The 23,052-nt window shown below is 38.5% G+C and overlaps 1 protein-coding gene across 50 annotated transcripts in view; it reads left to right on the forward strand.

The window, feature by feature from the left end:
- The window catches only part of ANK2 (ankyrin 2), a 372,599-nt gene that overhangs the window by 293,918 nt on the left and 55,629 nt on the right, over positions 1-23,052 (forward strand). For 15 of the 50 annotated variants that reach the window (XM_042796632.1, XM_042796635.1, XM_042796631.1 and 12 more), the window contains 6 exons: positions 9,840-9,984; positions 11,896-11,907; positions 15,185-15,287; positions 15,925-16,028; positions 19,556-19,597; positions 20,501-20,536. In XM_042796632.1, coding sequence (XP_042652566.1) covers positions 9,840-9,984; positions 11,896-11,907; positions 15,185-15,287; positions 15,925-16,028; positions 19,556-19,597; positions 20,501-20,536 — 442 coding nt within the window. The remainder of the gene's footprint in view (positions 1-9,839; positions 9,985-11,895; positions 11,908-15,184; positions 15,288-15,924; positions 16,029-19,555; positions 19,598-20,500; positions 20,537-23,052) is intronic. The other 35 variants (XM_042796647.1, XM_042796664.1, XM_042796666.1 and 32 more) reach the window with 8 other exon arrangements.

The following is a 23,052-nucleotide window of genomic DNA, read 5'->3' on the forward strand; positions in this document are numbered from 1 at the left end:
GGGCCTCCTCATCTCCTGCTCTGTTTTCAGTCCAGTTAATTTTTCAAGAGCTCTGGTTTCGCTGCTGCTTTGAGACTAAGTTCTGATTGCTGCAAGAAGTTGTCACAGCTGTAACCACACTTTCCCACATCCTCCATTATGTCAGCACAAACGTTTCACCACGTGGCAAACCAACCCAGAGAATTGATCTATCTGAAAATGAATCTTTTTGTTTGTTCTGACAAGTTATTTTTTGGCCAGACTACTTTTGCAGACAGAAGGGAGTAGAAAGGCTGAAGTAGAAGGTGAGCCACCACTGTCAGAAGCAGCATGCCCGTGAGATGGCTACTGTAAAGGTCAGTTCACACTGCACAGTAATTAATGCTGACATTTCAATTGCAGACAAGGGATAGACTGATGTTGAGCATACGATCATGTTCAAATAGCGGAGTCTTAAAAGTCAGTTGAATCACAATATCCAAAGACACTTGTCTACAAGTTGCTAGAGTCAACCCTATGTCTGGTTGAGACACAAGGTGGTGTTGGCTGTTTTATTTTTAACTTTGTGTTTCTTTTAAAAAAAATTACAAATAATGAAGTCATCTTGAAAAGAAGGTGATTAGGACATGGAGTTTGATTGTTTTGAAAAATGAAAACATCATCATTATGTGTCCTTAAATAATTTAATAAAATAAAATATGCATTAATGCCAACATAAGATAATAACCCTGTGTGAGACTGTTGCACTTTTCCTTTCACAGAGTTGCTAATTTTTCTCCTTGTTAGTTTTAAATCTTACTTAAAGTTGTGATACTACATCATTCAAACATATACACAGTAATGGTATCTGTGTAAAAGGGGTTTGCTATCCCTTCGTGAACGTGCATCAGTGACAAGGTGGCATATCTGTAGATTACCGCATTGCCTAAGGACCTGAAAAATGTGGTGTTGTATTCCGGAAAGCAATTCACAGCTAATCCTATACCTGATTAGATCAGATTTCTGAATAAAAAGAAAAAAATCCTTTTTGCTATTGAAAAAAGCTTTTTTCAATGTAGACAATTTTTCCCAGCGTAGAGAAACTATTAAGAAAGAACTTTCCAACCGCTTAGTAAGTGTGGTTCAGACATAAGCTCACAAAGGGCTGAGAAGTTACTACTTTGCAGACAGACAGGCCAGTAGGGATCAGGAATTTACTTCTGGCACTGTTGATGGTTCCTAAAGGAACCTGTGGAAGTCACGCCAATGCTCTCGGTCTTCCAGTTGTAGAATGGGATAATGATAAGCTGCTTTCCCTGGTGCGTTGGGAACTGTGAAGAAAATGCCACATGTATCTGTTTACCTGCCTTACCTGCCTGCTTGCCTGCAACTAGCTGGCCACCTAGTTATTGTTGTTATTAAATGATAATGTGCTCTGGTACCCAAGAACATTCTTTTGTCAAAGTGTATTGCCTCATATTTGTGGTAACTGCAGCTTGCACTTTGGTAAGCATACTGAATTCCTTGGTGGTATCTGTCACAGCAGTAAACAGGGCTGAAATATGAATTTCCCGAGTGCCTCCGCACACGGCCTTAGAGTACACTGATACTACAGCACGTGTATGAGAAATGAGCAGTTACGTCTGGGCAGAACTCATTGCTGCTCTACATGCACGTAATTCCACTGAAGCAGGGGCTTAGTTGAAAGACTTAAGGAGTAGCTTTCCTTAATTAATCCTGGAAGTTAAAGTTGCAGCCAGTAACTGTTCTTGGTTAGACTTTAGTGAGTTGCTGTTGCTGCATGTTAAAACACTGTAAATTCAGAATAACACTGCTGAATTAATTCACACTCCAAATTAAGCATCTTCTAAGCAGTAGTATAAAATGTAGCCAAAGATTGGTGATTTACAAAAGTAAATCAAAAGCTATGTATTGAAATTTAACTGAAGCTTTCTTTAACAAAAAGAAAACTGCTCAAAAAGAAATAGCTGGTGAGTAAAGAGTTGGTTCTTAAAACTTTACTTACGATAACCTGCAGAGAAAATATGCCAACGTCCACCTCCCATATCCTAGATTTTGTATGTTTTAGATGCTGTGTAAGTTTTATTATGCAAAGAGTTACTTCCTGGTACATTTTAACAAGGTCGTTCAAGATGAAGGGAGATTCTTTTCTGGAAAGCTGCTTTTTTTTTTACGTGGTATTGTTGAGATTACTTACTTTTTTTTTAATCTTTTTTTTTTGTCTGAGCAAAATGCAAATATTTTTTTTTTCTTCTAAGTACCAGATGTGCAAATGCAACAGGAAATCTGAAAATTGGTTGCTTTTTTTTTTTTTATTCATGTGTTGTCAACACAAAAGATTCGCAGTTTAATGGTTAGCTGCTCAATATTTCTCATAACTTCATTGCCATTGTTGCTAGGAATGTGAAAAAGAAAAGTTAGAACAAATTCTTACTTGGATTTTTTCACTGAAATCTTTCACAGAGAGTATAGCTATTTTACAAATATCTGTTATTGATATTGGAAAGGAATTAAATTTGTTTTTGTTTTTGTTTTCTTTTTTTTTTTTTTTGTTGGGGTAGAATTACTAAAGATTGCTCACTTGTCAACATTTTAGTAATGAAAAATAGGAGATTGTGTTTAGGTCGCAAAAATTTTGGCAAAAGTTTTAAAGAAACTCCTGGTTTTCATTTACTTCAGCGTTGTTGACAAAAAGTAGAATTGACCAGATTAGCAATAATAAATGATGCGAGTGACGTGTGTAGGCATGACCCAGACTGCAGACACACACTTGTTAGTGCAGTGAAGGCACAGAGTGTGGGCATGGCCGGGAGACACTACTGTATTTACTTATACATTATTTCCTGAATTGTTATTTTATGAGCAATGTTGAGCACTGGATTATTTTCTTCAGAGATTGAAGTTATAGGGGGGACCTACAATAGCTTGCTCATTGCAGTAAATCATAATCAGCATGTTAAAAAGGGGAAATGTATTTTTGACTAGTCTTATTCATCTGATCTAAATCTGTCTTGAAAGCTGCTGGATATTTTTCCCACTTGTGGTTGATAAAAACTGGTGGCTTTTACATTTACATTAACCTTAATTAGCTGAAGATTTTATGGCTGCTGACAGTAGTTACAGATACTTTCTTGTCAGAGTGAGCTCTCCCAGCCAGAGGAGCATTGTCCATTCTGTGGGCAGCAGATATCTTGGGCTATTGTCCCCTGGAACAACAGGGCAGTGAAAGATGACTCGTTTGTCAGTACATAGCATTTTACAAATATTTTTAATAACTGCTACATAAAAGAGTGTTACTTGGCATGTGAATTTCACAAAAGGAAGATTAGTAAATACTTTGTATCCTTGGGAAGAAGGAAAATACTTTTTTTACCCTCTTTTCACTGTAATACATGCAGAGTCTTGATCAGCAGGTTTGTTGAGAGTCCTGGATATCTGTACTAGACCAAACTTCCCTTCCTTCATGTCCAATATGTTTCTTACTGTGAGGAAATGTCTTATTTCATAGGAAATGTTTACCTGGTTTAGCGTGAGTTTTCCTCTTCCGTGAGAAGAAAAGAGTGTTCAGTTGCTAAATCGGTTCTCCATCACTTTCCCTGGTATGTTCTTTCAGTGTCATTTCCTGCCCAGGCTTCTTTGTGGGATCTGCTTTATTGCTGTTCTTGAAACTAAGCAGAGAGTTCGTTCAAGTCCCAGTTTGGCTGTGCATGTCCCAGTAGCCCCACTGCACCTCCGGCTTTCCAGCATGCCAGTTAGTATCGATGACCTTCCAAGGCTTCTGTGGTTCAGAGAGGTAGGGATAGTTTCTTCTGGTCCAATTCTAAAAAGGCAGTGCTTTTATTCTTTGTTACCTAGACTCAACATAACAACTTTATGAATACCATAGTAGCCACCTGTGAAATACTGGAATTCAGTTTACAGCAGGTTAATTTGCAAGAAAACAAAGTCAAGGTGCCCTCCCCTCCCTGCGGATCCCAGAGGATAGACATATAGGTTTGGTTTTGTTGTGGTGGTTTTTTTTTTTTTTTTCTGTGTGTTGTTTTGTTTTGTTTTGTTTTTCTTTTTTCATTTGCTTCACCTTCTGTCTTTCTGCAAGTGCTTCATTTAGCTACCAATAGCCGGCATGGTGATTCATGTTAAATCATGTATCCATTTATGAATGTCTGCATGAAACCATGCATAAAGCCTTGTTTTCCTGACTGGCTAAAAATAAAGACGTCTAAAGCATTAGCCAAACTGTAATTCAGGGAAAATTCTAGTGTGTGTGTGCCATTAAATAGAGGATTGGCTTTAGGGAAGTGAAGGTGCCCAAGGAAAGTGTCAGAGAAACTCTGCATTATACATTTCTTTAAAAATGCTTCAGGAATTACATATTCCATAAAAAAATTGTGCTTACCATAGCTGTCCTGTCTCCATCTGTTACTTTTAAGGAGCAGCTCTTATGTGGGGAGCTGTAGACTTATCTGCATGCTGCAGAGAAAACAATAATTTTGGCAAACTCATGTAGCTGTATCTGGCTTTAAAAACATCTATTAAAAGCGATTTCTAGCAGTTTCTATTACACCCCCCCCCACCTTTTTTTTTTAGTTTTTGCCTATATTTTCTCTGTTTTGTGAGAAGCAATTGCAGAGCAATTCTCATAGAGCAATTGTATTTTTCAATTCAGTTGTGTAGTAGAACTATAGGAATGATAGGAACTGCCTTTGTTGAGGCTTCCCTAAACGAGCTGACTCTGCAGATGCATATCCAGAATGGTGTGTTGAAAATTCTAAGATGGCTTTACTTGATCGAACATTTGCATAGCTCCATGATATCAGAGGATAATTTCTGAAAAAAAGGTAGTCTTTTTTTAGAAACACTAATGAAACACTTCTCCTGTAAGCCAATACTGGTTTGCTAAGCTGAGAATTGCGGGTGGCTGGGTGCCTCAAAGCTACTGTCTTACAAATGTTACTTTGCATTTAAAACACATTTTTGATCTCAAAGTGGTTTCAAGATTGTTACTTGATTTAATCAGCTACATGGGTAGGACATACCAGTCGCTTCTGTAGAATTTAAGAAAACTAAGAAGTACAGTACAACAATATCAGTGTGGGTCTCCTGTTTCAATGGTTTGGTGAAATCCTGTGTGTTCAGCCAAACTGCCACTGAAGGAGCAGATACGTAGTCTCAGCATGCAGCCTTTTTCTCTTAGTAGTCTGTTCAGTGATTTATAATGCCCAAAACCTGTGTTCAAACACGTGAAGCAATCAACATCAAAAATAGCTTTTTGTTTTCTCTGTACTACTCGGTTAGAGTAAGGCAAATATTTGCTGTCTGAGTGGCCAGTCAGATCTGCCCAGGTGCTTCCCTGCCTCCTAACAGGTATCTTAGAAATTAGCAATTGAGGTCCATTGCTATATTTGGATATTATAGGTTCATGATACACAGAAATAATATATGGTCAGCATAAAATGGGGGGGTGGGGGGAATGAAGAAAGGCAGACCAGTATGGGTCATTGTATAAATATTGCTGACGAGTGAAAAGATAATTAGTTGTGGATTTTTGTGTGTTGGTGGGTCGGCACTATTTTAATGCAGATTTTGAAAACAGTTCTGTGCGGCTTTGACAGTGACCGGCAATGGACCTTACTCCTGCACCTCAATTGAGGCAAACAGAAAAAACTCTAGGCAGCTGCATTTTAAAAGATGCATTTTTAAAAAATGGCAAGTTCCCATTCCAGCTGTGTCCGTTTTTTGCCTGCTTACCTAACTGCACCGTGGCTGGGTATGTGCAGCGCCGACTGCTCCTCGTAGGCTAAACCACGTGCTCCCCTCTTTGTGGTTGTGTGAGGCTCCGTCAGAGCCCCGTGAAGCTCTGCAGAATGATGCCAACGCTGCTATTTTAATTCCGTTTCTGTGGCAGCAGCGGCTCAAAGGTTCAGGGTCTTCCTAGTCAGTGAGAACTAGCTGTTCGGTTTTTCTGGAAGTGCCTCCCCAGCACAACCCCAGCAGGGTGGGAAGGTTCCCCAGCCAGTGCCACTCGTGTCGCACGTCAGGGTGCCAAACTGCGGGGGGATGCCTGCTCAGGTCAGCTGCGCGGTCTCAGACCCTGCTGCGAGAGAGCTTCTGTGCTCAGGCACAGCACTGAGTCACCGGGGCTCTGCTGCTTCTGGACCGGTGTGTTTGCACAGCTCTGCAGCCTGGTGTGTATGGATTCACCAGCCCAAGAATCTCTGTGCCGCTCTTCAGTGCTTAAAATAGATATGCCTTTGGCTGGCGTGGTTGTGACAAAGACTTCAGACTTTGTGTAAAAGTGTTACTAACAGCCATCAATGCAGTTTTCACTTGCCCGCTATGAGTTTCTGGATCAGGCCTTCCTTGCCTTAAGCATAGTACTTAAATCCTAATGTTTATTTAATTTTCCCGTTCTGATTCTTAGGCTTACTGTCTCTCTTCTTCACCTCTCCATTTAATTTCCATACTTTCTTTCCCTCTCTTGGATCCAATCTTGCAAATTGTTGCGTCTCCAGTTTTGCAGAAGAGGCCACAGGATTTAATAGTTTTTGGAGGTGGCCATCACCTCATAGAACTGTTTAGCACCTTATTTAGCAGGTCTATATCTCCATCTAATTTTCCTGGAACCTGCTAAACTTACCTAAAATGCTGTCCTCCCTTCTCCCTGCAACCTGGCCCTTGCCAGTCCCACCCTTTGTATCCATCTTCTTGCTCCAAGTGATCTTCCTCCTCTTTCTTTTTTTTTTTTTTTGTGGGGGGTGGGATGGGGAGGTGGTGCTGGCTCTTACATCTTGTTCCAGGCATTAGTTTGGCCACTGGAAACAGATTAATGGACTAGTCAGATCATTGCTGAGAGTGCAGTGGGACCATGACGCTTTGTGTGTTACGCTCTGGAAGAGCTACTCACTGTACTGGGAGTTGTTTCTTTTAAGAGAGTCCTTGATACTTCCTTCTAGTACTTTTTATTTCCTTTCAAACCTGCTCTAAAGAAGATGATGTCATTCAGAAATGCAGATCTGGACAAAATTTATGGAGATCTTTGAGAGATGGGCAGTAGCAGCAATGAAGCCAAGGCTGAACAGGAATGCTTTAATTGGGGCACAGCGCAAGGTCACCCAGTGTTTTGTAGTGTGTTTTCCTCTGTCACGTAAACCTCCGAAAGTCTGCTGGTATCACTGAAGGAAGGAAGGTGTTCTTTCAAGGAGGTAGAAGATAAATCACTACATGGGTAACTCATCGAAATCCACCTGCAAGTTCATAGATGGCCACTGAAAATCATTGAGCATCAATGTCAAGGGCTATATTTGTCACAGGCTGCTTAGTAATTGGTGAAAACATTACTGTCGTTAATTTGATGGGGAATGTGATGGCAGATGAATCGTTTCTAGTATGATTAAAAAAGATAATTTCTTGTACTGCCATAAAAATACCATCTGGTAAGACTTGCTGTGTAAAGAAGCTCATGGTGGGCTGAATATGTAATTTCTTCTCAGCAGATAACTTCTCTGTGCACATCTGAATTGACTGACACTCAGGGATATAGCCGTGTTAGATCTTTTAATGACAACACGATATTACTGTCAGGATGAATGAGTGTTTGATACACATGCTTGGAATAATTCTCATTGCATATGTGCAGTTGCCCTGCAAAGCAGGAATTCAGACACTTGGGTAACCACAATTGTATGAAATGTTATGTTGCTACACAATCATTTAGATGTAAATAAATATTTTTTTTTCCCTTCATATACTAGAAGGGGGGGATAGTGGGAAGCGACTTTCACTTCTAGTTCACTCACCCAAGACTAGTATGCTAGCAAGTAAGCTCTGTTACCAACAGATAAATGTTCTGAAGACATTGTGAAATACTCATGGATAGTCTTCTTACTGTTTGCAGATGTTCACATTACATAAAAGAGCCAGTGTTACTTAGACCCATTATTGACAACTCTTAGATGAGAGGCCAAAGCTGAAATAAGAGTACAGTTTGGACTTTTTTTTTTAAAGGATGTGGGTGTGATGAAAGTGGTGAAGATTTTGCCTTTGTTTCTATTATAGATGGAATGTCTGGCGTGATTACAAGTATCTAATTTATTTGAAATACAACTTGAAATTCCATTTACTGTTTGATTAACAGCATTGCCTTAATATCTTCCAAGTTTTCACTAAGCCCTGTGCTTTATAATGTGACATTCCCAGGAAACAGGAGGCATCATCTGTCAGAAGACAGGAAACATGCAATGATTAAATGCATTTTATTGTTTTCTATGAAACTGTGCCCAGTTTCTCCCTCTTAATGTGGGCAGATGGAATTTTCAAGATCTTTTGTTGTTACACTGAAAAGATTTAGGCCTCATTTTCACATACGATATTTGTGTATACAAAAAAATCTTAAAACATCCCGAAGTTAGTTAGTTTTCAATAACAAATTATATTTTTTTTTATTAGCTGAAATATCAAGCTAGAAAAACTAGCTTGTTTTCTTTCATGAAAACAAATATCTCAACTTTTCTTCCTTTAGTAGGGAGCATCACTCCTGTAGCTTGTGATACCAATAACATTGGGGGGGGGGGGCAGGGTAGAAGATGCTCTACCAGAAACAACAGCAGTAACAATAAATGTTTTCTGCAGTTTTGCTTTATTAAGGCTTTAAAATCACACCAGTGTCCCAATGCCCAAATGAATTCTGTTTCAAACAGCATGGGTACCACTTTACCTAACCCTGACAATCCTTTGTGTTTCTCAGCATATCGAGGCGAGTTGCTGCAGCTGGAATGTGTAGGCCCTGAAGACTGTTCCTGTATAACACCTGCAGTCTCCTTCATGTAACTGAACTTCAGGTTCTTAACATTTGCCCGTGCAGCTTAGAAAATGAGAAGATCTGAAGATTTCGGTGGCCTAGGGTCATGTTGTGTGGTTCCGTGGGCCACACCAATCCCCTCCTACAGTAGTAATTAACTGTTGGGAGAGTGACTGAAATCTCCAGGCAGAAACTGCAGAGAGAGACAGCATGTTGCAAATGGGAATGAAAAGAAACCTCTACATGTTGCTTGGCAATGCAATCTGTTTTGTTAGTCTGCTGGGGAAAAGCAAACTGTGACCTCATATAGACAGAATTTCCTGGGGAACATTATTTTGGACCTAAAGAAAAAATTAATCCCTGTTGTTCAAAGTATATATAAAAAGGTTATGATGTCAGGTAACCAATGATCATTTAGGCTTTGATTCATTACGAATTACTTTTCTGATTAATGATCGTTACCGCCTATGCACACGAGCTTATTTCCAGTTTCTGGCTCTTGCCGTGTTTTAGAAATAAGAATGCTTTTGCTGATCACAGGAGGATGTTGGAACATGGGTGAGAGCCTCGTATGATATGGAGTTTGGACAATGGAGAGTTTAAATTAGGATTTGCAACTATCAGGCATTAGGCCACAGAAGACACCTTTTCAGCTGAAAACACGTAGCTTACAGTCAAGTAAGCGATTATATTTAATCATAAACTGTCAGGCTGTGATACAGTATACGTGGTGACCAGAGAGCTGAAGTGGATGAAGGAACAGAGAGATCATGCTTTAGAGAGTAGTAATGAAACGTGCCCCTTACCAGTATGTGCAACAGCAAAAATTAGGTTAAATCTAATTGATTAATCACCTTGATTTAAATTTTATTATTTATTTTTTTTTAATCTTGCTTGATGTGCCAGTTTCATTAAATACATTAATTGCTTGTGGTTTGCAGTGTTTCCTGAGTGGAAAATGCCTTCCTGTTTATTGTGCCATCCAGCTGTTAGATCCCAACACGTAAATGAAATCAAACTTGTGTGTGTGCTTATCTCTATCCCTTCTGTGATTGATTTAAAGGTGATGACACAATGACAGGAGATGGAGGAGAGTACCTTAGGCCAGAAGACCTCAGAGAACTAGGAGATGACTCTTTACCAAGTAGCCAGTTCTTAGATGGTATGAACTACCTAAGGTACAGCTTGGAAGGAGGACGCTCTGACAGGTATTTGCCTGGGCACATATCTTTTCTTACGCTAATTCTGCACATGTTTTGTTATAAATGTTTGAAAGCCCTTTCTCGGGGCCTTTAACTCAAGGGAGACATGGGATGCACTTATCAACATTTCTGTATTAGGTATGTATGTGGCAGTCACCACTTTGTAGGAGGAAGGTGTGGTCATATTTCCTGACTGGTCCACAAATGAATAAATTTGGTACTAATACTTTACTTGGAGTCTAATGAAGAATTTCTTTGTGATTCTTATTTGGTTCTTTAAAATGCATAGCTTGCTTTATTGTCTTTGTGATCGGGCAAAGGAAGAGGAGTCTAGCTGTCTGTGGAAAGGGCTGATGAATCATCCCCATCTCCTGCTGTCATGAGTCAGGAGATGGGTGGATGGGTGGACAAAAACAAGGTATAAAGCACTTCGGCATTAGGTGAGCCAACTTCCTAGAGCAGTTTGCTGGCTATAGATATAAGGAAAGGAGCAATGGACTCGGTCATTCTACATTGGATTGGCAGTGAGTATATTGTCAGCAAGCACATTGACTCTTTCTGTTTCATCATGGTTGAATTAGCAGGAAAGAAAATAATTTTTACTCTACTGGCACACCACAGTATTTATGTTGTAAATAAATAAATAGAAAAAAGAACGTGTGTTCAGTCCAGAAAACTTACTGTTTTCTTATGTCTAACAAGTTGAACTTAAACCTGGATGTATTTGTGGAATAACAATGCCTGTAGCTTTAATTTTTTTTTTAATATATTTTTATTTTAGATAATGTCATTATAGTCTACAAAAAATACGGAGTTCCCTTTTCAAAATGAGAGCTGTTACTAGTGAGCATAAGTGTAGACTCAGACTGGCAGATTAACACCCACAGTTCTAGTTTAGAATTGGCTACCGAGGCATTCCTGTTTGAAAATGACAATGTGTAGTGTAAATCAGTAATATCTCCAGACTTACTGCCTTTAGAATTGGGGTTCCCTGAAGGGGAAAAAAAGTTGAGAACTTGGCAACAGAAGGAATTTCAAACCTACCTAGTTTTCCAGTCTTGATTGTTATTCTGGCAGCGTTTCTGAAGCTCAGTGAAATCAGTAGGATCCGTTCTGTTTACTTCGGTAGGCTATGAATTGCTCCTGGAACAAAAGAAGCCAGGAAACAGTTTGGTTTGCCTCACAGCATGTGTAAATCCCTCATCATTCAGGTCATACAAACTCGGAGTCTTTGTTGGTTTTTAGACAGCTCCAGCGAATCCACTGAAAACAAAGTGACTGTGTGGCTTTTTAAGTTTCAGAGGATGTTTATGAACTACATCAGAATGCTTAAAAAGCAAAACCTTATATCACACACTTTCAGTGGTAACAAAGTTTTGTTTTGTTTTGTTTTTTTTTTTAAGATGTTGTATCAGAATGATTGTGCCGGCAAGTGTTAAGCCATTTTCTGCTCCCATTTAGAATATTTTAGCTTTTAAATACTGTCAGTGAATCTCAGTAGATTTTCACTGGCGTGTAATTGATGTGTTTTATTTTGTGTTGTATGAAAATTATTTCTCATCCTGTATCAAGCATGGTTATGTTGAAATGAAGCAAAATTATGAAGGGAGGAGGAATGAAAGACAAACGTACATCTTTCTAACTCCATGGTCTCATTTTCTGTCACTGTCAGGTTACTGGCTGTAAGACTTTTCAGAGACTGCTTGAATTATTTTGCTTTTGCTTTAATGTGAATTATAATGCCTTTGTTTTTTTTCAAGAAATTCTGTAAAGCACAATAGTATTAGCAGTCTAGATTCATATCATCTTACGCATTAATCAATTTGATTTAAAAACATATCTTTTTCTTTTGTAACCATCTTCCCTATTTATTTTATTTCTCTCTCCCCTTCATTCTTTTTCATATGCTTTCACTAGCACCGTGCCCAGGTAGGTATTACACAGCATGAAAACATGTTGTCTCTGTATCCTGTTACGGCACCCGTCTCTGTTCATCCATTTTGGAGGCCTGCTGTATGCCGGAAAGTTGATTTGGAGAACCAAATGAACGACGCTGCTGTTGGAGATAGCTATGGTCTCACATGAGTATGATATGTTGTGGTGAATATTGATCCAACAGTACTCTCTGGCTAGAAAGATCACAGTGTGACATAGCCACTGTGCCACAGAAACTTCCCTGATTCCTGTACAGACGCTGTTAGCAAGGGTCGGGGAAGTCGTGCTAGGTCACAACGGCTGCTAGCTGCCCTGCTCTCACCGTGCTGCTGGGAAGGTTAGCCATTTTCTTTCTCTGTGTGGAGAAACAGTGGTAGAATAAAGAGAATGGACCACACTAGCTGGGTTCTCTCTCTGGGTATTCAGAGCCAGAACTGATTTGGGCCATATCAGATCACCAGTATTTGAAAAGACTCCTTTTCGTTTTAAGTCCCTTCCACCTCTCTGATCTGTGACAGATGTGGGAAAGGCTTTCAGTCTTTAAAGAGAGAAATGTTTTCAAGGGTGCTTTACACAGTTTTCAGTGATACCAGGTTCTTTTCCCAGTTTCTAAAACAACCTATACTTCCCACACCAAGAGATACACTCAACAGGACTAGAGACTGCCAGAGCTCTGTCTGGGCCGGCAAGTGGATGTGTACTGCAACATGGTCAGTCTCCCAGTCATCCAGATTTGAAACTTGGCTGCTCTTAGTTTCTGGATACCACTTGGGCTTTGTTCAGGGTCTAGAAGAGGTGGGTGATGTGTGAATTACCTAACATGGGCGAGACGCACTCTTATGTTCAGGAGCTCTGTAGCATTCCTGGGTTCCACAGTTCAGTCTCTGGGGCTGAGCAGAGTGCTCTTGACCCCACAGCCCCTGTGATTTAAGATTTATCAACCAGATTTGGAAAAAAACCTGCATTCAGACGTTAGTTTTGTCTCTGTTGTTAAGGGTGGGGTTTTTTTACAGGATTTCTGAAGACTTACTAGAATAATAAACAATCAGTTCTGCTCAGTGGAACTACATTGTTATTTCAGTCAGTAACCTTTATTTCTAAGTCTCAGAAGGACAGACCCTTTAACTACTGGTTTGCTCTTTGTTTAGCTGGTGCAGCACACAGAAGAGGAACAGTGTCATCTGAACACTAGTTTTGAAATTAAGTGTAGGAAATTTAAAATTTTGATTTACTTTGCTTGTAGGTAAAGTCCATAACCTCAATGTATTGGATATTTACTGGAGCTTACATACAGGTTCTACATAGTGGATATGTACCTTTCAGGAGAATATGGACAGAATCACCACACAGATAACCAGTCAAATCTTGTACATACTTCCTTTCATTCAGTATTTATCCAGGACGTGATGTTAGCTAAATAGCAGAACCTACAACTTGGATGGCAAACCTCTTAGGAGCATTGCACGGCACAGCAAAGCAGTTCTGAATGTGTCAAATATTTAAATGAATAAAGGATAATGATGGCAAATGGGATCTGCTACTGAGGCTTATTTTGCAACCAAAGAACAAATGTTCGCTGAAGTACTCTTGTTATGAACAAACAAAGTGTACTCTGCCTACCCAATTGACACTAAAATGTTTAACCAAAATATTCTTCAGTCAAATTTCACTTTCATAATTTTTGTCTGAAATGTTATATGCAGACAGTTAGGGAGAACTTCTGTCCCTATTGAGATTTTGTTGGTTGCTTTAATGGCTTCAGAATTTTATTCTAGAAATGAGTAATTCCATTAACAGCAGCCTTACTTGTCTCACCTCTTCCACTTATCTGGGTGAAAGCCATTTCGTTACATGCAAGAGAGATTATTTATTGCTTTTTTCTCAAGACTTCCCTAAGGCTGATACTTGTATAATACTTATCCTCACTTTCAGTTTTGTTCAATCCATCTAGTGCGCTAAACAGGCCATTGGTATAAGTCAATGATCAGTAGCACTGATTATTCTTCAATGTCATGTATTTCTAATAAAAACAAGATAGCCATTTGCTTTTCAAAATGGGTCAAAAATTATTGAGTGAATGTAGCTATTGTTGAAAAAGGCTGACTGGTCTGAATCAGATGGTAAGATACGATTTCCAACAAGATCTGCATTTGAAGCACTTGAGTCTTGTGTCCGTACTGTACACGTGACTTTTTTATTGCTAACTGCTGAAAATGAATTCTCCCCTAAAAATCTGTGTATCAAGATAAATGGCCTATTGTTCTGATCTGGTGTGTTAGTCATTATGAATACTACTCATGGATGTGTAAGCCGTGAAAAGAAAACTGCTTCCTTCAGTTGTATGTACTATATTCCTCAAGAGACAGAACAATATCACAGAGTACGCATACAACATCTGAAGGTGGTTAATCTGTTTTTAAAAATCACTGTTGTAATACTGCTGCTTGTAAATACTTAAAGGACAAAACTAGTGCTGTTTGGTAGCAGAAACCCCATTTACCTCAATATGTCCTCCTGTGGTGTTGTATTTGTCTTCTGCTTTTTGCTAGTGGATACTGTAGTTACACTCTGAGCCAGTGCTTGGAAGCAGCTTATTTACTGCCTTGCATCTCTCATTGCTACAGCAACCAGTTTTCTGTAGAGCTGTGTGTGCTTACAAAGAAAACAGTGCTCACATTTGGACTGCCTCTCTAAAGATGCTGTTGGCATACAGAGGAAGAATTTTTTTTTACACAGAAGCTTGCGGCTGGCTACAATTCACCTTGCTGTGTGTATCTTCCAGGGGACAATATCAAGCTTACTTATTTACAGTTTTAAGGTTCAGAAAGAGTCATTTCAGCTTTTCTTCAGATGTTAGCATTTTGGTTTTCCAAAGTGGCTTGCTTGTGTGATGTAGCAGGAGAGAGAACTCTCCTTACTTAAAAGCAATTCACGTTCTTTATTATAAGGCAACTATCGTGCCACAAAGCCAAGGATAAAGTATTTGTGAATATAAAATAAACTGTCATCTAGATTAATCTCTAGGTTCTGCATTTTGAAGCAAATAAATCAGTCAGAAGACTTTGTGGCCCTTGTGTCAGAAAGGTAGCATAACACAGATTTGTAAACCTGACTTGTTTTTCCCCCCGTGACTATTATCTACTCCCCCTGGAAGCTGCATCATATTGCTAATAGCGCGCTTTTTTCATTCTCCCACTCGATCTATCATGACACCTTTACAACATCATCTGTACTGCTGATATATTGCTATGGCATCCTACCAACCTACCAGCCTGCGATCCTTCAGTTCAGACAGGTCCCACACGTTGAGCCATGCCTCCTACCTGAGGGACAGTGCCATGATTGACGACACGGTTGTAATCCCCAGCCAGCAGGTAAGCACATTCTCTTACGCTCACTTATCAGTTGGATAAATACAGAAATATAAAAAGATTACAGTTTAGGTGGTACTAATGATACCATGTCATGTATGCTGCTTTATTTATTTGAATATAAATAATTTTCATTGATATTTAATGGCATATTAAGCTGTACATTATTAAACTCTATTCCAAAATAAATGGATAAGCTGTGTGAATATAGTACAAGAACTGTCTTTTATAATATTCTCTGTTTTAACTGATTTTTGAATTATGCTAACAGCCATTGGGCTAAATATTCAGGTGATCTAATGAACTCAAGGCCATTGTCCTCAAAGACACTATCCTGAACCATGCTTGTAGTTAAAAAAGAAAAAAAAAAGGTTTAGGAAACGCCCCTTTTGTAAATCACAGCATTCATTTCACTGGGACCACTAACATATGATTACTTAGAGCAAGTACAAAATATTAAAATAAGGGGTTTCTAATACCTTAATGCTATTATTACTCCTTTGTTTTCTTTCTTTTTTTTTTTTTTTTAGAAAAAGTTTAAATGCTTTAGGCACTACTATGCAAAACACATCATCATCTTATTGTTTGGTTGGTTCATTGATTTTATGGTAGTAAAAAGGAGGGTTTTTTGCTTACCAAGGTAACAACTCTGGCCAAAGAAGCTGAAAGGAATTCATATCGCTTAAGCTGGGGCCCTGAAAACTTGGACAATGTGGCTCTTTCTTCCAGCCCTATTCATTCAGGGTGAGTGTATCAATTAGCATTATACTAAGAAAAGAGAAACAGAATACCTGCAGTGGCAGCAGCTTCAACTAATGTTTAACTAGGAGTTATATTTTAATACATTGCTTCCTAGAGCTGTCAGTAAGTTATGATCTCTTAAACTCTGACAATCAAGCAAGCCTGACTACCAAGACTATCCACTGAAACCACTGCAAGTCAGTGAGCTTTCGGTCAAGTTCAAGAGGAATGAATAATTGATACATGCACACATGCAGTTGTATGCATTTTATGGAGAAGTAAGTACAGTGCCTTTTGGAAGTTAGTAAGAATTGAGACCAAGGGCCTAATCACTCCAGATGGTGAGTACTTCCTATGCTAGTAAAGTGGTTTAGGTAAGCACCAACTCTAGTGTTTGTCATGATTACTAAAAAAAGAAACCAAGGTTTTAAATTACATGAACCACGTAATAGACAAGCAACTTAAACATCATGTGCTTTACATATTTGGTCACTATGTTCATGTATTCTCACAACTGGCTCTTTGTAAGCATTTGCATTTAGGCAAGCTCGTTGAAATGAAGTAAGACAGGTCAAAATGCAGGCCCAGCCAAATTCATACAAAGCTTATCCTGGTTTGCCTCAAAATCTGTGAGTGCATTTGTTTTAAGTGCTCTTACTCACTGTGTTTTAAGTAATTATATGCTTTGCACTGAATTCCACACTTGTGTCCTGCCATCAGATTTGATGAGGCATATACACATGAATTCATAAGAAACTGATGTAATGAAAAGGCATTTAATTTCTGTGGAGCTATGTTGTACGCAGCATGGCTGGACACCACAAGGAGAAAAGATTTTTTTGTTAATCTCAGATGAGTTTGCAACAGTCTTACAGTCCTTATCTGTCAAAAAATAACACTGGACTCCCATTTGGAATGACAGGCGGTCCTGGTCCAGAAGAGGAACAATATTGTCATAACTGCGATTGCCAATTGATTTGTGACATATTTGAGAAGTTTGTTTGCTAGCTGGTAGCAGGATATTTGGCTGTGATCAGTGTTGTTTGGATCTGCTTTTCTTGAGCTCTCAAACTAACTAAATGAAAATACTTAATGTATACAGTATGTATGTGTTTATATATAATGTCAGTATGTAAGCTTTAAAGTTGTTTTGAAGGTTTATTCTAACCCTAAATAGTTTACAGGCTTTTTCCAAACAATAAATTGCTTTTCACTTTCGGAAAGGTAGGTCTTTCCATCGATTGCAGAGAATTAACTAAATACTTTCTATAAGAGTGGCATTTATTTCTTGGATGTGCAATCATTCTGTGTTTTTCTTTTAAAAAATATTAGTAATATTTAGATCTTTTTGGATGACCAGGATGCTAGTGGTAGGGTAAGGCTCTCTGATTTTAATAGGAGCATCTTTCTCTGCAGCCTTGTATGAAATAGCGATGTCTAACACGACACAAATTACGTTCTTCTTTTTATACATACCAACTAATTTGCCACTAAATATTGTAGTAAAGAAACCTATTATAACGATTACTCAGCCTTTGGAAAAGACTGCACAACACTTGATTTTTATCTTGCTCAGATTTGTCTGAGTCATTAAGTTACCATGAACTGTTGGGGTGCATCTTGTTTACATGTCTTTTAGCAAAATACATTGACTACTAGAGATTCACTTGTAAGACCTTCTTTTAAAAGTGGAACAACTGTAGAAGTATTGTGTGAATGATTGTTGCATTCACTTAGCTGGAACATCAACAGTGTTTGTCATTTATACCCCTCTTGTCACCTACACCGTCCCCCATACACAGACACAAGCTATTACTAGCTTCTTATGAGCTAGCAACACTGCTGACATTTCAGGTGCACGCATTGTAGTAGTGTATATCTGTCATGAAAGAAAACTCTTAGTGTTTGAAAAGAAATCCTATATAAACAGTGTTAGTGGCTTTAAGCGAGAGTATGGCCTTGGTTTTGCCCAAGACACTGGAGATGTGTTGAGTTGAGACCATGTTTTTCTGAAGTAACACATCAGCAAAGTATTGGACAGTAATTTATTTGGCACAGTTCTTAATTTTGTATTCTGTGCAATCTAAGAAAAAAATTACACTGTCCTCTACCTGCACTACTTCAGTGGCTAACCCCAAATTTTATTGGGGTTCTTACCGGTCTCCCATTGTAGGAAAGTGTTTCAGTGGATCAGAGTGTAACACCCCCAAGGAAAAGGATAAATTTATAGAGAACTGTTCTCTGGTATATATCTAAAAATTTCACAGGCATATTTTTCAGCCTTTGTGTAACTGACCAAAACTTCTCCTATGTCTGAAATTTCAGAAAGGGAAAACGTTGTAACCATCTATTTAAAATTTAAATGTAACTATTGTTTCAATGTGTTGATAATGTCATCAATAAGGAAAGAAAAGCAAGATCTTTGGTCAGAATCTTTGACAGCCATTTGGAAACCATGAAAATGATTATCTCTTAAGAGTTCACACTCTTCTGGTGCTCACAATCTCAACATAAAGATCTCCTGGTCATTTTACACAGCTAACAGTTCCCAAATAGCTTCATACATTGGCTGAAGGAAAAAGTAGAAATTCCTGCATTTAAACTTCCTTTAGCAAATCAGATTTACTTCTCCTGATAAAAATATCTGATTGTACATTTGGAGCAAAGTTAAGGTTCTCCAAATATGCCAGAAAGTTTGGGTGCTAAGTGTCCAACTGATTGCTTTGCTGGTAATATTAGGGGATATTATGTATAATTTCCTGCTGAAGCATTATGAGAGGCAGAACTAATGCCTACATAACTGCAAATATATTTCACAGTTTTAATCTCGTACCTCACATTATCCTATTGTGGAAGAACACATATATTTTCATTAAGTTGGAAGGCAAAAAAACACTGAACTGAAAGATTTCTTTTCACTTGCAGCATTTAGACGTTGCTTGACAGTGTCCTTATGTCTCTATCACCCACAGCAGTTAAGTGTGAATGGTAAAGATAAGGCTGACTGTAAGATTTTAGAATATAAATTATGTGCAAAATTATTTTTGTACCTGGGTTCTGGTGATACAGTGAAAAAAAATTCCACAATTTAGTTGTATAGGTTATATTTCTAGCAGTTTTACTGAGAAATATGTAAAGGTGTGGTAGGTAAGATGAGAGGCAAATCTGGCATTGTCAGGAGCATGGCACTGTGAGGAAGGAGCTTTGCGTTCATGCTTTGACATTAACTTGCTTTTGTTGTTCTAGAGCAAGACGTGTAGCAGCTCTGCAGTTTTTCCAACTCTGACTTGCTCACAGTAGAACTCCTATTTAAGGAAAGATACTGATTTCTTTTATATAATTTGATGAAGAAATCAGTATTTGACTAATAGATGATGCAAGTGTACCAGTACTGAAAAAAATTACACAGTTGTGCTATTCTTAGTAAATTTACCTTTCTGGAAGTTGTTGCTTCCATCAATGAAAAAGGGAGAAGGATGAGGGAGGTGGCAGCTCGAACTGTGACAAATAATGTGAATTATCATTCTTAGCTGCATGTCTGCCAAAAAGGAGACTGGATCCTTGCTAACAAGGTAAACAAAATATATTTCAAGTGTTGTATTTTGAATCCATAATATTGTTTTCCCCAATGTGAGATTAATTTCCTGGAAATAGTTATGGAAACAGGACCTGGCAGCGACCAGCTGATAGTCATTTCTAAAATCTGAAAGTCTAAATGATTTCAAATTATACGTTAGCCTGTATGACCTTTATTCAGAAGGTTACAATAAGGAAAAACAGCAGGTGTGTTTCACTAATAGCAAATCGCTGTTCATGTCAGTGGAAGAAAATGGCAATGGCAATACGTAATAAAAAGCGACATCAGAAAACTAACTGGCCATGTGACATGTTACTAAGAGCCTAAACAGGTCAAACTGAAAGTGAAATTTGTGATTCTATAGTGCAGAACAAAAGGAGGACAAGAAACATGTCGAAATGGAAGTAAGCAGAGGACAGAATGTTTTGGTAGGAAATTTGAAGAAATGAAAATAACGATTTATTGTGTTACCAGCAACACTGGCTGGGATCACCTTAAATACCTTACCTTTTGACACACCGTGGTCCAAATTTTAGATGTGGATACCTACATCGAGCAGCATTTCCCCCAGTCTGGGTCTGAAAGATTCACCCACAGTCTAACTTATATTTTGGGTATCTGACTTCCAGTTTGAGAATGTAAGTACAGAAACCAGATAACTGTAGCTTCACTGCTGCAATAGTAGTAACCATTTGTAACCTAGGATGTTTTTGTAGGTTTATTTTCCATGCTCACTCCTACCTTCTCACATGTAATGAATATGCATATATATGTATATGTTCATGTTTTTATTTTAGACATCTGTTTCATCTTTTCCAATATTTCAGTATTTCATTTAACTAATTCTTTTTTTCCTTTTCTTTTCCTTTTTGATGTTAAATCATCTATTCTATTGCAGATACTCTTCTCCATGTCTTGATCATGACAACAGCAGGTGAACTTCTGCATAATTTCTTTCTTTAATACATTGCACTTCTCACCCACCCTATTTATCCTCCTCTCTTACCTCACTTCAGGATGCTTTAGTGTTTTGATAGTGAATGTTAGTCAAGAGAAAAAAAAAAAAAAAAAACAAACCCAAAACCTACTCTGACTAGCAGTAGTAGTTACACATGGCCCTATTTCTCCTCTTAGTGTCCACTTTCTCCCATCTGCTATGTCCTCTGTAAGAAAGGAATACTGGACACGTACTGAATCCATTGCAAAAAATCTTAACAAAGCTCCTTATACACTCCTAGATTGTTTTGGCCATTGATGTACTTAACAATATATTTCCTCTGTTGGTGGCATGGTTTAATACTATTAAAAGGAAGGGAACCCCTCCCAAATAATCCACCACAAACCACTATAGGTAGGTTTGGTTTCAACTGTTATATATTAGAAAGCAGGCTTCACTTGTCTATATAAAGATTATTGCAGAGCCACGCCCTAGGCTGTATTTTCCAAATTGTGCCACCATATTGGAACTGGCAGAATAACAGTGCAGACCCAGTGTATTTAATTTTTCATCCCGGATGCATTTTTTGTGTGACCCCGGTTAATCGGTGGTTGAATCATTAGCACATTGCATCCTGCACAGAACACCTGAAGCGTTACCTTCCCAGAGGAGATTCTCTTCACTTGGCCAACTGGGTGTTTATTGGCACAGTAGCTCTTCATCTCCTTTAACATAACTGTAGAAAGGTGAAAATCTTCTTAAATATTTGGCTGTGCAAAATTATTAAATGGCTAAATAAAAACCCAAACTACAAACCCATATCTTTTAGGTCATGTCACTCAATCTCTCTGTAGTTGACTAATGCAGTGAGTAGAAAGTTACCATAAGTTAATAGGGCAGTGGTCTCCTGTGTAGGCTCATGTTTTTTGTCCTCCTGGAATGTGTCTTTTGCCTTCTTTCTGTATGGCACAGTTGCAGCCTGTTGGAAAGCACATCAGGCACCTGAGGTGGTTGAATTACTTCAGCGGGAGCTGGATCAAGGCCTTTTTTCTTAATTTCAGACTTTCTATCGGTTTTCCTTCTCCAGCTGAACACTTTACAGTGGCTGAAGCACCCTGATTGTTTCTGCTTCTTCACACTGCGACTAACACTGAATGCTGCTATCTCCTTGTTTCCCAGTTTCTTTTAAAAATTAAGATAACGTATGCAGAAAAGTTCTTAAACGTGCTCTAGTTAGAGCTTTTTATTGTTTCCTGCTACCTGATGAGAGCATGTGTGCCTGCCTAGCTAGTTTGAAAGAGTAATTGTACCTGAACTGACTGTATGAAAGTGGTGGTGTTATTGATTTTGCCTATTCTGGTTTTGTGTGTTCAAAGAACTCGTGCCTGTTCTGGATAGACACTTCCCGATGCTAGGTTTGCATGGCTCTTCAAACGGTTCTGCAGAATGGGAAGTGCGTTTGAGTGCCGACATGCTTGCATTCGCAGTCCCCTGAAACTGTGACTCTCCTGCAAAGCTATTTACACAGCAGTGGTTCTTCACAAATCACACAATAAGTATCTTCTTTCACCCCCCAGTGTTGACACATCCATTTTTTATTTTGTTTGTCCCGTTGTTATCTTTTAAATGAGCATCGATACTGAATAAAACCAAGTTAATTCCATATGAATAAAGTCAGTGAAGGGAATAACTCAGGCTCAGATCTGAAATACAAATATTTCATGAAAATACACCACTACTTTTGTCCTTGTAAGGTGGATAAATCCAATGCACATATACTGTCTGTGTTTTCAAGAGAATCCATTAGAAAACCCATTGCTGTTTGCTCTGCTCTCTGTAGAAGGCATGGGAACAGCCTGAAAGATTTAGGGGCCTTTTATATAGATTGTCAACCAGAAGGATGCTGTAGCCAGTGTTGTTTGATATTGTTAGCTTTCATATGGCAAATGCATAGTTTTTAATTGCTCTGAAGGTAAAGAGAATCAAATGGCCTCTCTAATTTATGAGTAAATGTTGCTAAATTAGAGGAGGATGGATGATGCTTGATCTAACTGCTAACCACGTGTTTAACGAAGCATGTATAGACTCCCCTGCAGCCTGTAACTTATTCCTAGAAAATAATTGCATTTGTTCTTTATTTTTTCTTTACAAAAAAAAAAAAAAAAAAAAAAAAAAAATCCTGATTTCGCCTTCACTCTCTTTAAAAGAGAGAAGGCAATGATTTCCCCAAACCTAATTTGTTTCATTGATTTGACTATCATATTGGACTACCACCCTGCTAAATCTCAGAAACACTCAGTATTGATCCAGTCTCCGAGACTGTCAGGGTCACGTGTTTGTGTCATGCATCATTTCTAACCAAACTTTTAAAACTGGCAGAAAATGAACCTTCCTCAAAGGCTGTCTTAGTAGTGAGAAAGATCATCTTGTTGTTGCCCTAGTCACCCTTGACATAGCAATTTGGACTTTGCTTCTTTAACCTATTATCTGCTTTGATTTTTAATCATCACTTA

The sequence above is a fragment of the Tyto alba genome, unplaced genomic scaffold (assembly GCF_018691265.1).
Source record: "Tyto alba isolate M040663 unplaced genomic scaffold, T.alba_DEE_v4.0 Super-Scaffold_23, whole genome shotgun sequence".
In the NCBI taxonomy this organism is placed as follows: domain Eukaryota; kingdom Metazoa; phylum Chordata; class Aves; order Strigiformes; family Tytonidae; genus Tyto; species Tyto alba.